General features: G+C 54.4%; 1 protein-coding gene across 1 annotated transcript; it reads right to left on the bottom strand.

Moving 5' to 3' along the window:
• Nucleotides 1-223: 223 nt before the first annotated feature.
• On the bottom strand, nucleotides 224-7,842 carry CPA1 (carboxypeptidase A1). Its single transcript, XM_032761742.2, has 10 exons — nucleotides 7,751-7,842; nucleotides 7,156-7,237; nucleotides 6,465-6,698; nucleotides 6,114-6,215; nucleotides 4,842-4,943; nucleotides 4,540-4,650; nucleotides 3,709-3,799; nucleotides 2,989-3,188; nucleotides 2,410-2,494; nucleotides 224-508 (listed from the first exon to the last, which is right to left on the bottom strand). Exons 1-10 carry the CDS (start codon nucleotides 7,813-7,815, stop codon nucleotides 321-323), a joined length of 1,260 nt encoding a protein of 419 aa, XP_032617633.1. The 5' UTR covers nucleotides 7,816-7,842; the 3' UTR covers nucleotides 224-320.
• Nucleotides 7,843-11,640: the final 3,798 nt, after the last annotated feature.

The raw sequence follows: 11,640 nt of genomic DNA, 5'->3' as shown, positions 1-11,640 counted from the left end.
GCTGTGGCTGCTGCTTGCTACTAAGGTATGAACAAATCATCCCACTGGTGAGCTGAACTCAGGGTGGTCTAATTAAAACAGACACCACTTGGATACGACTTCACAGGACGTTGGAATGCAGGGGAATATAGGGGTCATCTAGTCCAACCACCCACACATTTCCAGTGAGGCCTGCAGGAACTAAGTCACTTTTGCCCCAGCTTGAAGAGGCAGACACTCCACATGCAAGCCCCAGGATTCTGTTCCTGGTACACTCAAACTTTATTTGGTTGCCTGGGTGGGGCCAGAGAGGAGGACAAGAAGGGTGTCAAAGGGTCAGCTCAGTAAGGGTGATTCAGGGTGTGCTCCATGATGGTCAGAAGTGCCAGCCACGTCTCCTTGGCCGTGGGGATGATCTGGGAGGCTGGCAGCAGGAAGCCATAGCGCCCAGTGTCCCGGAGCTCAAAGGTGAAGGAGTACTTGATGCCCTGGCTGTAGGTCCAGTCAATAGTGCTTCCACTGGCTTGATCTGAGGCAGGAGTAAAATAGGAGAGAAAGGGTCAATCACTTTGGGAATATTTACACTGGTTGGGTTAACGATCCAACCCTGTCCAAAGCTCTGTGCCTTGTGCAATGCTGAATGGAGTCAAGTGTCTACTAAGGTCTGCTGTTGACCAAGCAGCCTCACTTCCAAGAAACTCCCACTAAAAGGTCTAAGCCAAGAGGTCCAAAGAGGAGACCAGCAATTGTTCCCCTATTCACTGGGGGATGCAAGGAAGTCTCTGCAATTGCACAAGCCCCTCTGAAAACAGCCTCTCTCCAACAGCCCTTCGGTGAAGCCCCTAAATAGACCGAGTTCCCTGCTTGGGTAACCAGGATTTGTTCCCCTGGGGCTCTGGTCTGTGAGGGGGAAGTGCAAAGAGCCAGAGTCAAAGCAAAAGCCCCTTGTCTTTCAGGAGGAAACTTTGCCCGGGAAACTGTAATCAACAGCGGGTAATGAAGCCACTTTTGAATTGGCCCAGGAGAGAGCCATAGGCTGCATATCAGAATTTAACTTGACAATGTTGAATGAAGCAAAACCTTGACTCAGAGTTGAATCAGTTTCCAAAGAAGGCCTGGAGTCCAAAAGTGAGGTCAACCTTGGATAAGATTGTGACCCGCTTGCCCACCAAGGCCTAGGCACTCAGGCAGGAAGCGTGTGAGGTGTATACGCAGCCCTGCCCCCTCAGCCCTCTACCCAGCTTTGACCTTCACTTACTTGGAGGCAGCCACACCAGTCTTGTTGTTCCAGCAACATCCCCGGCCAGACCACACTGTAGAGCCTTTGCTCTAGAATGTTCCTCTGCCTGGAAGGCTCTTCCTAGCTGGGTAGCCTCCTGGCTGCCACCTCCTCCACCCACTTCCTTCAATACTTGCCCAAATGTCACTCTCTCAATGAGGCCCACCCTTCAACCCACCTGCCCCACCTCCACCAGCAGTGTTCCCGATTCACCGCACCTGGTCTAGTTTTAGTTTTCCTCCCCAGCATTCGTCACCTCACATAATGTATCATTTACTTATTTATGTTCATTGTTGGTCTCCCTGGCTAGAAAGTTCTCTGATCTTTGCTTATTTCATTCATGGCTATATCCCAAGTACATGAAACAGGGCCTGGTGCATAGTAGGTGTTCAATAAACATTTGTTGAGTTAATTCCATTTTGATTCAGTAATGCTCCTCTCAGCGGCATTGCATGAATAAGTCAGTGAGGAATAAATCAGGCCTATTGTCTAATTGAGGGGCACTGGAGGAGAAGTGGTTTTTGTTTTTGTTTTTGTTTTTTTGAGATGGAGTCTCGCTGTGTCACCCAGGCTGGAGTGCAGTGGTGTGCTCTCGGCTCACTGCAACCTCCGCCTCCCGGGTTCAAGCGATTCTCGTGCCTCAGCCTCCCGAGTAGCTGGGACAACAGGCACACACCACCACACCCAGCTAATTTTTTGTATTTTTAATAGAGACAGGGTTTCACCATGTTAGCCAGGATGGTCTCTATCTCCTGACCTTGTGATCTGCCCACCTCAGCCTCCCAAAGTGCTGGGATTACAGGCGTGAGCCACGGTGCCCTGACCCCGAGAAGTGTTTTTTTAAGTTGAATTTCCTGGTGATCTGCAAATCCCAGCAGGACTCTCCACCCCATCCAACCAAGAAACTAGACTTGGCCCCAACACAAGAGGACAAGAGCTGTCAGAGGAATTCACATTTGTCTGAAAGTATCAAAGGAAGCAGAGTTCATGTCAGGAAAAGGGACTGCCCACCCCTCAGAACAGCCCTCGCCAGCAGTTGGCAGATCTGGGCGCCCTTGGCTACCTCCTTCCATGAGGGATACTCCCTCGGTCAGGAAGAGCCAATAGATGTTCCTCACAGGCCCACCAAGAGAGACCATACAGCCACTTACAAATTGCCTTGATGATGCTGCCATAGTTGAACTTGGTCCCGTAGAGAGAGGCCAGGGCTGTCACAGCAGCCTTGGAAAGCTGATCCTGGACAAAACACCAAGCAAAGCCACCTGTCATGGCCAGGCTCCTGGAACAGCATGTCCAGGGTAGTTGGGGGGCTAGCAGGGGAGCCTAGGAGAAGCACCCTGCAGAAGTGGGCCTCCAGCAGGGAGCACAGAGCCTGCTTAGCCTGGAAGCTCAGCCCGGGAGCCTGTCAGCACAGTTTTCTGGCCCTTCCAGGTGTCCGGCTGGCCTTCCCCGCCCTTCAGTCACATGCACCTCCACATGTGGTGCCTAAGATCCAAGTCTAACCCTGCCCCTTGCTCTGTCACATTACAGAAGTGACTCCATCACTCCTGTGCCTCAGTTTCCCAGAAAAAATGGTTAGTCCACCCTGCTGGTCTTCCCAAGCCATCACGGAAGGAAGGGTGTCAGGCACTCTGGAGGTGTCTGTGCCTTAAGCAGGTCTGATGGGGGAAAGCCCGGGCCTGTCCGAAGCCACCTTGGGGACGAGGGGGCAAGCCGAGGTCAGTGCCTACCAGCTCATCCTGGTCAGGGACTGGTTCTGTTTTGTAGCCATAAGGATACATGAGAAGCTGGGAGTAGCTGTGGATGGAGATGAAGGCCTTGATGTTCCCATGGTCCTTCACAAAGTCCACAATGGACTTGACCTCCACTTCAGAATTGGCAAACTTGCCGTGGTAAGTCTCTGAGCAGGGGTTACTGCTGGCTCCGGACACTGTGGGGGGACAGAGGGCATGGTGGTGTGGCTCCTCCAGCTTCCGTGGCTTCTGGAATCCAGTTCTTTGCATGGAGTTGGGGGTGAGGTGGGTACGGAAGGGCTCACTCTCACTCCTGGATTCAGGAAAGCCCAGAGGCCTTCTATAACCTGGGGGAGCTGCCCTCCCAGCCTGGTTTGGGCAGAGCTGATGGACACACCCAGGTAGGGAAGACGGGCTCCTCAGTGGAGACCAGTTCTCACAGAGACGTGGCCAAGGAGGGAGGACTTGAGGTTAAGCTAGAAGCCCCCTCGATAGGATTTCAGACCTTAGCCCATTTGCAAGCAACTTGCCTTTTGCAGGTGAGTAACAACCAACTCTCAGAGCACAGCCTCCATCCCCAAGAGCCCTCAGAGGCAGAGCTGCCACCCCCAACCCTCCCCTTGCTGCAGGGGCAGGAGAGAGGCGGGGAGCAAGAGCAGTGGTGAGGAGCCATTCCAGGCCGTCCCATCCTTGCTCTCAAGACACTCTGGGCCTTACACCCAAAGCCGGCGTCCCAGTTCCTGTTGGGGTCCACGCCAATACAGAGGGAGCCTGCTGTGTGGGAACGAGTCTTGCGCCACATGCGATTCTGAGGAAGGAAATGGGATCAGCCACCCCGAGGCACGTGTGACGCTTGTCACAGTGCTGGGTGGGGGGTGGTTCAGAGGCTGCAGAGAGCAGAGTGGACTGGAGGGAGGGCTCCCTGGAGGTGGAAGCCCTCAACACAAGTGTCCTGATCAGAAGCCGAGCTGTAGGCACAGCTTGGGATGGGATCCACTCCCAACTGGTTATTGGGGAGGAAGATCAGCAGAGGGGGCACTGGGTGAAAGAGAGTGGGGAAGGCCATAGGATGGCATTTGGCCAGAGGGTTCTATATGGCGAAGAAGCTGCAAAGTGTCCTCCACCACCACTGTGGCCCCATGTCATTGGTCAGATGTTTTATTTGCCGTAAAAATGGAAGTAGGACCAGGAAGTAAGGTCTGGGGCAGTGGGCCTCCACTGGAGACAATCTTGACCCTCCCCTGAGACATTATGCAATATCTGAAGACATTTTGTTTGTCACCACTGGAGAGGGGGTTCCTACTGGCATTGAATGGGTGTAAGGTTAGGATGCTAGAAACACCTTGGATGCACAGGACAGCCCCCATGACAAACAGTCATTCACCCCAAATGCCATTCACACCACTGTTAAGACACCCTCTGCTAGAAGCACAGGTCTGATTGCCCCTCCCTTGACTTCTGGGGGTTGAGATTAGGGGTGAACTACTTGTGCGGCTTAGAAGCCAGAGGCCCATCCTGCTTCCCCCAAGGACAGGAGAAGGCTGGTACCGTGCTGTGGGTGAAGGCAAAGCCATCAGGGTTGGTGACGATCTCCAGGAATATGTCCATGGTGTCGAGAATGGCGGTGAAAGCTGCATCCTGCCCGTAGTCTTGAGTGATCTGGGGGGTTAGAGGGGCAGAGGGGCAGCGCAGGCTGGGCCAGGCATCTGCCAAGCCACAGCAATGGACACCTTTCCCCATGTCCTCTGTGGTCATTGCTTCTGGATGGGCAAAGGGAGGCCCAGGCTTCTGTGGGCCTTGGACACCAATGCCCCACCAGGTGAGAGCCCTCCCCACCACCCCGGCCTTACCTTCTTTGCAAACCAGACCCCACTGGCCTGGGTGACCCACTCCCGGGAATGGATGCCTGTGTCGATCCAGATGGCTGGACGCTTACTGCCCCCCGTGCTGAACTGGAGAGGAGGCAGGGGAGTGATCAGAGGCAATTTCACAGCTGAGGCCTCATCTTGGCGCCCTGAAGGAGACCCCAACCTGGGCCAGAGACCACCTGCTCTCTGTGTATCTCAGGTAGAGGCTCTGCTTGTGGGGCCATCACTCAGGTGGGTGTGGGGCTGGGGGCTGGACAAGGATCCCACAGAGCTTGGCCTCCTGCCCTCAGCCCAAGCTTGGGGTGAATATGACTTGACCAGGCCCCTGGCCCTTCCCGTGTTCTGCTGCTCGAACAGTTCTCTGGGGGACATCACAAACAAAACACTTTATCTGGGTCGGGCGTGGTGGCTCACGCCTGTAATCCCAGCACTTTGGGAGGCCGAGGTGGGTAGATCACTTGAGCCCAGGAGTTTGAGACCAGCCAGGGCAACATGACAAAACCCTGTCTCTACTAAAAATATAAAAATTAATGGCCAGGCGCAGTGGCTCATGCCTGTAATCCCAGCGCTTTGGGAGGCCGAGGCAGGCAGATCACAAGGTCAGGAGATCGAGACCATCCTGGCTAATACGGTGAAACCCTGTCTCTGCTAAAAATACAAAAAATTAGCCAGGTGTGGTGGCAGGCGCCTGTAATCCCAGCTACTTGGGAGGCTGAGGCAGGGGAATCGCTTGAACCCAGGAGGTGGGGGTTGCAGTGAGCCGAGATCATGCTACTGCGCCACTGTACTCCAGCCTGGGCGACAGAGTGAGACTCTGTCTCAAAAAAAAAAAAATTATCCGGGCATGGTGGCGCATGCTTGTAGTCTCAGCTACTCGGGAGGCTGAGGCAGGAGAATCGCTTGAACCCAGGAGGTGGAGGTTGCAGTAAGCTGAGATCATGCCACTGCACTCCAGCCTGGGTGAGAGCGAGACTCTGTCTCAAGAAAATACTTTATCTGGACTACCCAGACTCTACAATACCTTCTACAAAGTGACACTTGATTGGAAACACTGGATCACCTGTCTTTGTGTATTGGCAGGAGTGCACACACCAAGACCAGGGTGGAGACTCAGGCCTCTCCAAATGTCTGCATGGGGAGTCCATTTAACAGCGTGTTCCCTGGGACCATGATTTCCCCTTGAGAGCCCACGCCCATCACGGATGCCACGTGTGGGTCTATTCTCCCGTGTGTATGTCCACATGTGGATGTTACCTTCAGCACGTAAATGGGACGCCCTTCATAGGTGTTGCCAATCTGGATCTTGCTGACAAGGTGCGGGTTCTCTGCCACCAGCAGGTCCAGGAAGTCATAGATCTGAGGTGCGAAAGAAGAGACCACTGGCCTCAATAGCTTCTGGGCACCCAGATGCTTGCCTTAGCAGCTCCACCATCCCAGCCTGCTGCGAGCCCTGCAATGCAGTGGAGCTACGACCACACAGGCCACATGGAAACAGAGCAGGCGCTGCGCACACCCAGGCTGGCCCTGGCCTTGGCCCTGCAGGCTTCTACTAGCCATGATGAAGAGCTGGTGGCTGCGGGGAGCGGCCGCTAGGGGCGCCCTCACCTCCTCCAGGGTGTGGTAGGTGGCGTAGTCAAAGGTGTCGGTGGAGCGCGCCCGGGACCGGAAGGCGAACATCTGTTCCTGCTCCTCCTCCAGCAGCGACTGCACGTCCTCGATCATGGTCTCATAGCTGATACTATGGGACTCCAGAAAGATCTTGACCGCCTGGATGCTGGGGAAGGGCACTCGGACGTCGATGGGAAAGCCAGGGTGGGCAGGGCCCCGCCAGAAGTCCAGCTGGGGAGGACAAGAGGCGCCACGGTCACAGCGGGCTGGGGGCACCAGCCAGGACAGCAGGCAGGGACAGGGCCGGCCTGGGAGGGGCTGTTGGTGCCAGAAGTTCTCATATAATTGGGGATGGGTCAGGGGTAATAGGGGCAGAGAAAGACGGGGAAACCCTGGGGACCAGAGTCCAGTGTGGTCAGGGAAATGGCCCAGGAGCAGAGTGAGGGGCCTTTGAGACAGCAAAGCAGAGGGAGGAACCGGAAGGGGGCCCGGCACGTTGCCCAGGTGCTCAAGGGCAGCAAGACTCTGGAGCTGGGGGTTTGAAGTCGCTTCCTAACAAGGTCAATTCCATGTCTCCTTGTTGGGTGGAGACAGCCCAGGCACAGTTGGCCGCTGGGGCTGGTGGGGACCTGGGATGGCCCCAGCTGATACCCTGGGGCCTCAGAGAGCCCTTCTCCCCTCTTCTGACCTGCAGGTCCTCCAGGTCCTCCAGCTCCTTCACCTTCTGTACCTGGGCCTCATCGGCTACAGAGATTCGGAGCACCTGATGCCTAGGCAGAGTGGGAGTGGGGAGTGAGCACCCAAGGCCGCACCTGCCCTGGCCACGAGCCCTCCCCAGGTGCAGGAGGGAGGCAGCAGCCTGGAATCCCCAGACTGGGCCTCGTCCTCTGGGCTGGGCAGGGGACAGCACCGAGGGTCTCAGCAAGGAGAGGCCTGGGCTCCCTCACCCCTTCTCTCCCCATCTTTAGAAACTTCTAGACGCTGTTACTATCTCAATCCCAGTTTGGACTATTTCTCTGTTCCAAGCCAGCCAGGCCTCCTCCTTTCTCCTCTCCTGAAAACTCCTCCTCAGAGCTCAGATTTCTCCAGGGCTCAGGAGACTGTCTTGGGAGACACAACCTCTTCCCAACCCTAGTTCCTCATCTGCCAGCTGTCCCAGGCGGTGCCAGGCCATCCTCTCTGGCTGTGTTGCCATGTGTCTGTCTGTCTGTCTCCTCTACTGGTTGGAGGCTGAGTCCTCCCCATCACCCTCAGAGGGCACCCCCTCCTCTCCACATCCCTACCCCACAAAGTCCTCCTTGCCAAAGACAGCCCCCAACAGGACACTCAACACCAGCAACCCCTGCATGCTGCCACCGGGAGGTAAGGTCAGACTGAGGCCGAGACGGCCCCCTGGCTTTTAAACCTTCCCAGGTCCGAGGACTCCTGGCTGCTCCCAAGGGCTGTTCTCCCCCAGCACCTGGGTCCTGTCCCACGGGGAGGCTAGGGTGGGAGTTCTCAGCTCTGACACCCTCTCACCCTCCATGATAAAGTGGCAGGGAACTGGGCAGCTGGAGAGATAAGCCAGAGCTCTACCTCCGACCATCTGGGGCCAGCGGGGCCTGAGGGTCAGCGGGGGCTCGAGGCCTCCTGGAGTCCCAGCCAGGACTCTGCCTGCCCACACCCTAAAGCTGCGGTTCTGTTTGCCCACTGGGTAGCGGAGAAGGAGCCAGGACTCCAAGCGGCCACTCCCGCTGGGGCCTCATTCCAGGCGTCTCCTTGTTCTGTGCTCCTGAGCGCCAGCCTTTCATTCCTATGATCGAGCAAGTGGGGCCTCTGCCCTCTCTCGTCCCCAAGGCAGCTTCAGGCAGGCCCAGGCTTTCCCCCATGAGACCTGTGTGAGGCACAGATACCTGCAGAGTGCTGGACACCTCCTCCTCCCACAGACCCTGATGCCTTGGACAGACCAGCAGGGTAGACTACCTTTTGCGTCCATTTGGCCTGTCACCACACCGGCTTTGTCCAGGCTGCCCCGGCCCTGTGCGGGGCACATCCCCCTCTGTGGGACTTCCCAGCCCCCTCCTGCTGGCCTTACAGTCCTGTGGGAGTCCAGCCCGGGCAGCAGCAGCAGGGTCAGGAGCCCAACCCTTGCCAGCATTTCCCTCCACCCCCACCGCTACAGGGCCCTGAGGTCGGGGTTGCCCTTGACAGGAACAGTAACCAGATGTCGTCTGAATAGCAAGTGTGGCGGGGGGAGCCAGGGCCAGACCCCTGTGGGGACTGCACAGCGTCCAGGAGAAACCGGAACCCACATAGGGGAATTCACTGGGTTCTGGATGCTGATATCGCCCCAGAGACGTCTCCCACAAATCCACCCTCATTCACAGGCCCCCCAGGGCTTTCCCGGCACCATCTAGAGGCTCTGCTCTGTGTCAGGACCTCGACCTTGGGCACTGGTGACAGTCATAGTGCCCGTTCTAGTTTCTATCCACTCCCACTGCCTCCCTACCCTACCCCCTAGTTGGCCAACCCTCCCATGCCAAGGCAGAGTGACCCCCTTATATTTACCCACAACTCTCTCCCGAGCCTAACTCTAGGAAGGTGAGAAAGCCCTAAACCCGCTTTTAACAGATGTAGAGCCTGTGCGGAGGCTCCTGCTCTCCCCTGTACAGCCTTGCTGGCCCCACCGGCCCCTGGCAGGGCTCCAGTGCTCCCTGGAGCTTCCTCGGGCTGCTTTCTAGCTCACCTGTCTGCTCCTTCTCTAAATGCTCACCTGTTTGTCCATTTATTCAATCAATACTTATTCTTCTGGGCCAAGTACTGTGCTCCACACAGACACGACACCCAATACAGATGTTCTCTGACCTCAGGGAGCTCATGGTCTAGCTGGGAAGACAGAAGTAACCAACTAACTTGTTGGTCCTCTAACAGGTCCTCCAAGAAGCTGTCACCAATACGGGATTAGACGTACAAAGGACTTTTGGGGACTGTTCTCCCTGCAAGAGACATAAACAGCACATTTTCTGTGATGTGGTATGGAAAGTACCATGAGGGCTAAAAGGACACACACTATGGCACAAAGTCCAGGGAAGACTTTACCAAGAAGGTGACATTTGACCTAGACCTTTTTTTTTTTTTTAAGACAAGTTCTTGCTCTGTCACCCAGGCTGGAGAGCAGTGGCACCATCATGGCTCACTGTAGGCTCAACCTCCTGGGCTCAAGCGGTCCTCCCATCTCAGCCTCCCGAGTAGCTGAGACTATAGGTGTGTACCACCACACTTGGCTAATTTAAAAATTTTTATTGTAGAGATGGAGTCTCACTATGTTGCTCAGGCTGGTCTCAAACTCCTGGGCTCACCCAATCCTCCCACCTTGGCCTCCCAAAGTGGATTATAGGCTTGAGCCACCGTGCCCAGCTTAACTTAGGTCTTATGACAGGATTTTGCGAGGTGGGGAAGGGTGTTCATCACACTATTTAGTACTTGAACACAAACTCAATTGATTTCTTCTTCATTGGTCCTAGAATGTTATTTTTGTCTCTCCGTGGAGACTGTAAACTTCCTTAGCTGGGCGTGGTGGTGCCTATAGTCCCAGCTACTTGGGAGGCTGGGACGGGGGGATCTCTTGAGCCTGGGAGTCCAAGGCTGCACTTAGCCATGATTGCCCCAGGCTGGGCAACAGAGTGAGATCCCATCTCTCTAAAAAGTTAAAAATGAAATTAAACATTAAAAAAAAAAATTAAATTACCCCAGGCCAGGAGCCATGTCTTCCCTACTCCTCATCTCCTGGTGCCCCACAGGGTCCTCACGCTTCTCTACCCTGCTCCCCATGGGGAAGGAAGGTTTCATAGAGTCTTTATTTAGTTTGCATTATAAAAACAGTATTGCTTTTTCTATTCCTAAATATGAAGCTGTCCTATGATTTTGAATCTCTTTTGCTCACACTACACGTTGGGGGATGTTGGCTGGTTCTTGGGCCTTCTGTGAATTCCTTCCAGAAAAGATGACACCTCTGAAAAAGGGGGCAGCCTGGGGGAGAGGGTGCAGACTCACCAAGGGAGCCTCTTGTACCTCCAGCCAGCAATTTACGATGCCCAAGAGTCATATAATGTATTTTTTTGCGAGGCTGGAAAGGATGAATTCGATGCTACAAGTTCATCAGGGCCAGCACCAGCAGAAAGTGGGCAGCATCATGGCAGAGGAATTTGGGTCTCAGGTCCGGGCTAAGCCTAATGCTTCGGGCCCTTCCCGGCCACCTCAGGAAGCCAAAAATGTACCTCTTGGTAAAGGCCAATTTGCTAGAATGTAACCTAGGTCAGAGGGCTAGGGTTCTGCCTTCCCACTCCATGTGATGGTTTCACATTGGTCCAAGCAAGGCAAGGGCAAAGATGGAGGCCACTGGGCCAAGGGCTGCATAAATAGAGCACCAGGACCTATCGCCATGAGAAAGAAGCCACCAGGCTGGGATCTAGATTCAAGAATGAGTCATGGGCAAGTGCCAGAACGCAAACAGTGGGAGGCCTGCAGCAGCCGCGCTGACTGTGGCCCACAGCGTCCCTCCCCGTTTCTTCCTTGCTAAATAAACCAGATTGTGTGTCGGCATCCGCCCCCAGAAACACTGCCATTGCCAGCTCAGGGACAAATTCTGACTGGTCTAAGACAATTGAAGAAATCTCATTGGCTTTTGCAAGTCACTGGTTTAAAGGTGGGCACATGACCCAGCTTTGCCAATGAGACATGAGAGGAGGCCCGTGAGGAAGCTTCTAGAAAAGTTTTCCCCACTCCCAAAAAGAGGGCACCTTTCTCTGGATACTGTCAGGTCTGTTGCCTCACCTTCAGACTATATATATGTATATATATGTTTATGTATATGTTTAGGTCTATATATATATAGGTGTTATATATATGAAAGAATGTACATTTCTTTTTTGTTAGTTGGAGTTTATGTTGTTGAAAAAAGCATTCTAACTGATGCAGCTATTAAGCTTTTAAAGTGTTTGTATTTTCAGAAAAGGGGACCAATTCTAGCCTATCAGAGCCTTTATGTAAAATGCAGAAAGACACCTGTTTTGGTCCATGTTCACACTGCTGATGAAGATATACCTCAGACTGGGCAATTTACAAACGAAAGAGGTTTAATTGGACTTACAGTTCCACATGGCTGGGGAAGCCTCACAATCATGGCAGAAGGCAA

This window comes from Hylobates moloch, unplaced genomic scaffold (assembly GCF_009828535.3).
Source record: "Hylobates moloch isolate HMO894 unplaced genomic scaffold, HMol_V3 SCAFFOLD_1, whole genome shotgun sequence".
NCBI lineage: Eukaryota > Metazoa > Chordata > Mammalia > Primates > Hylobatidae > Hylobates > Hylobates moloch.
Note: the sequence above shows the minus strand (reverse complement) of the source record. Positions and strands in the feature narration are given on the sequence as shown.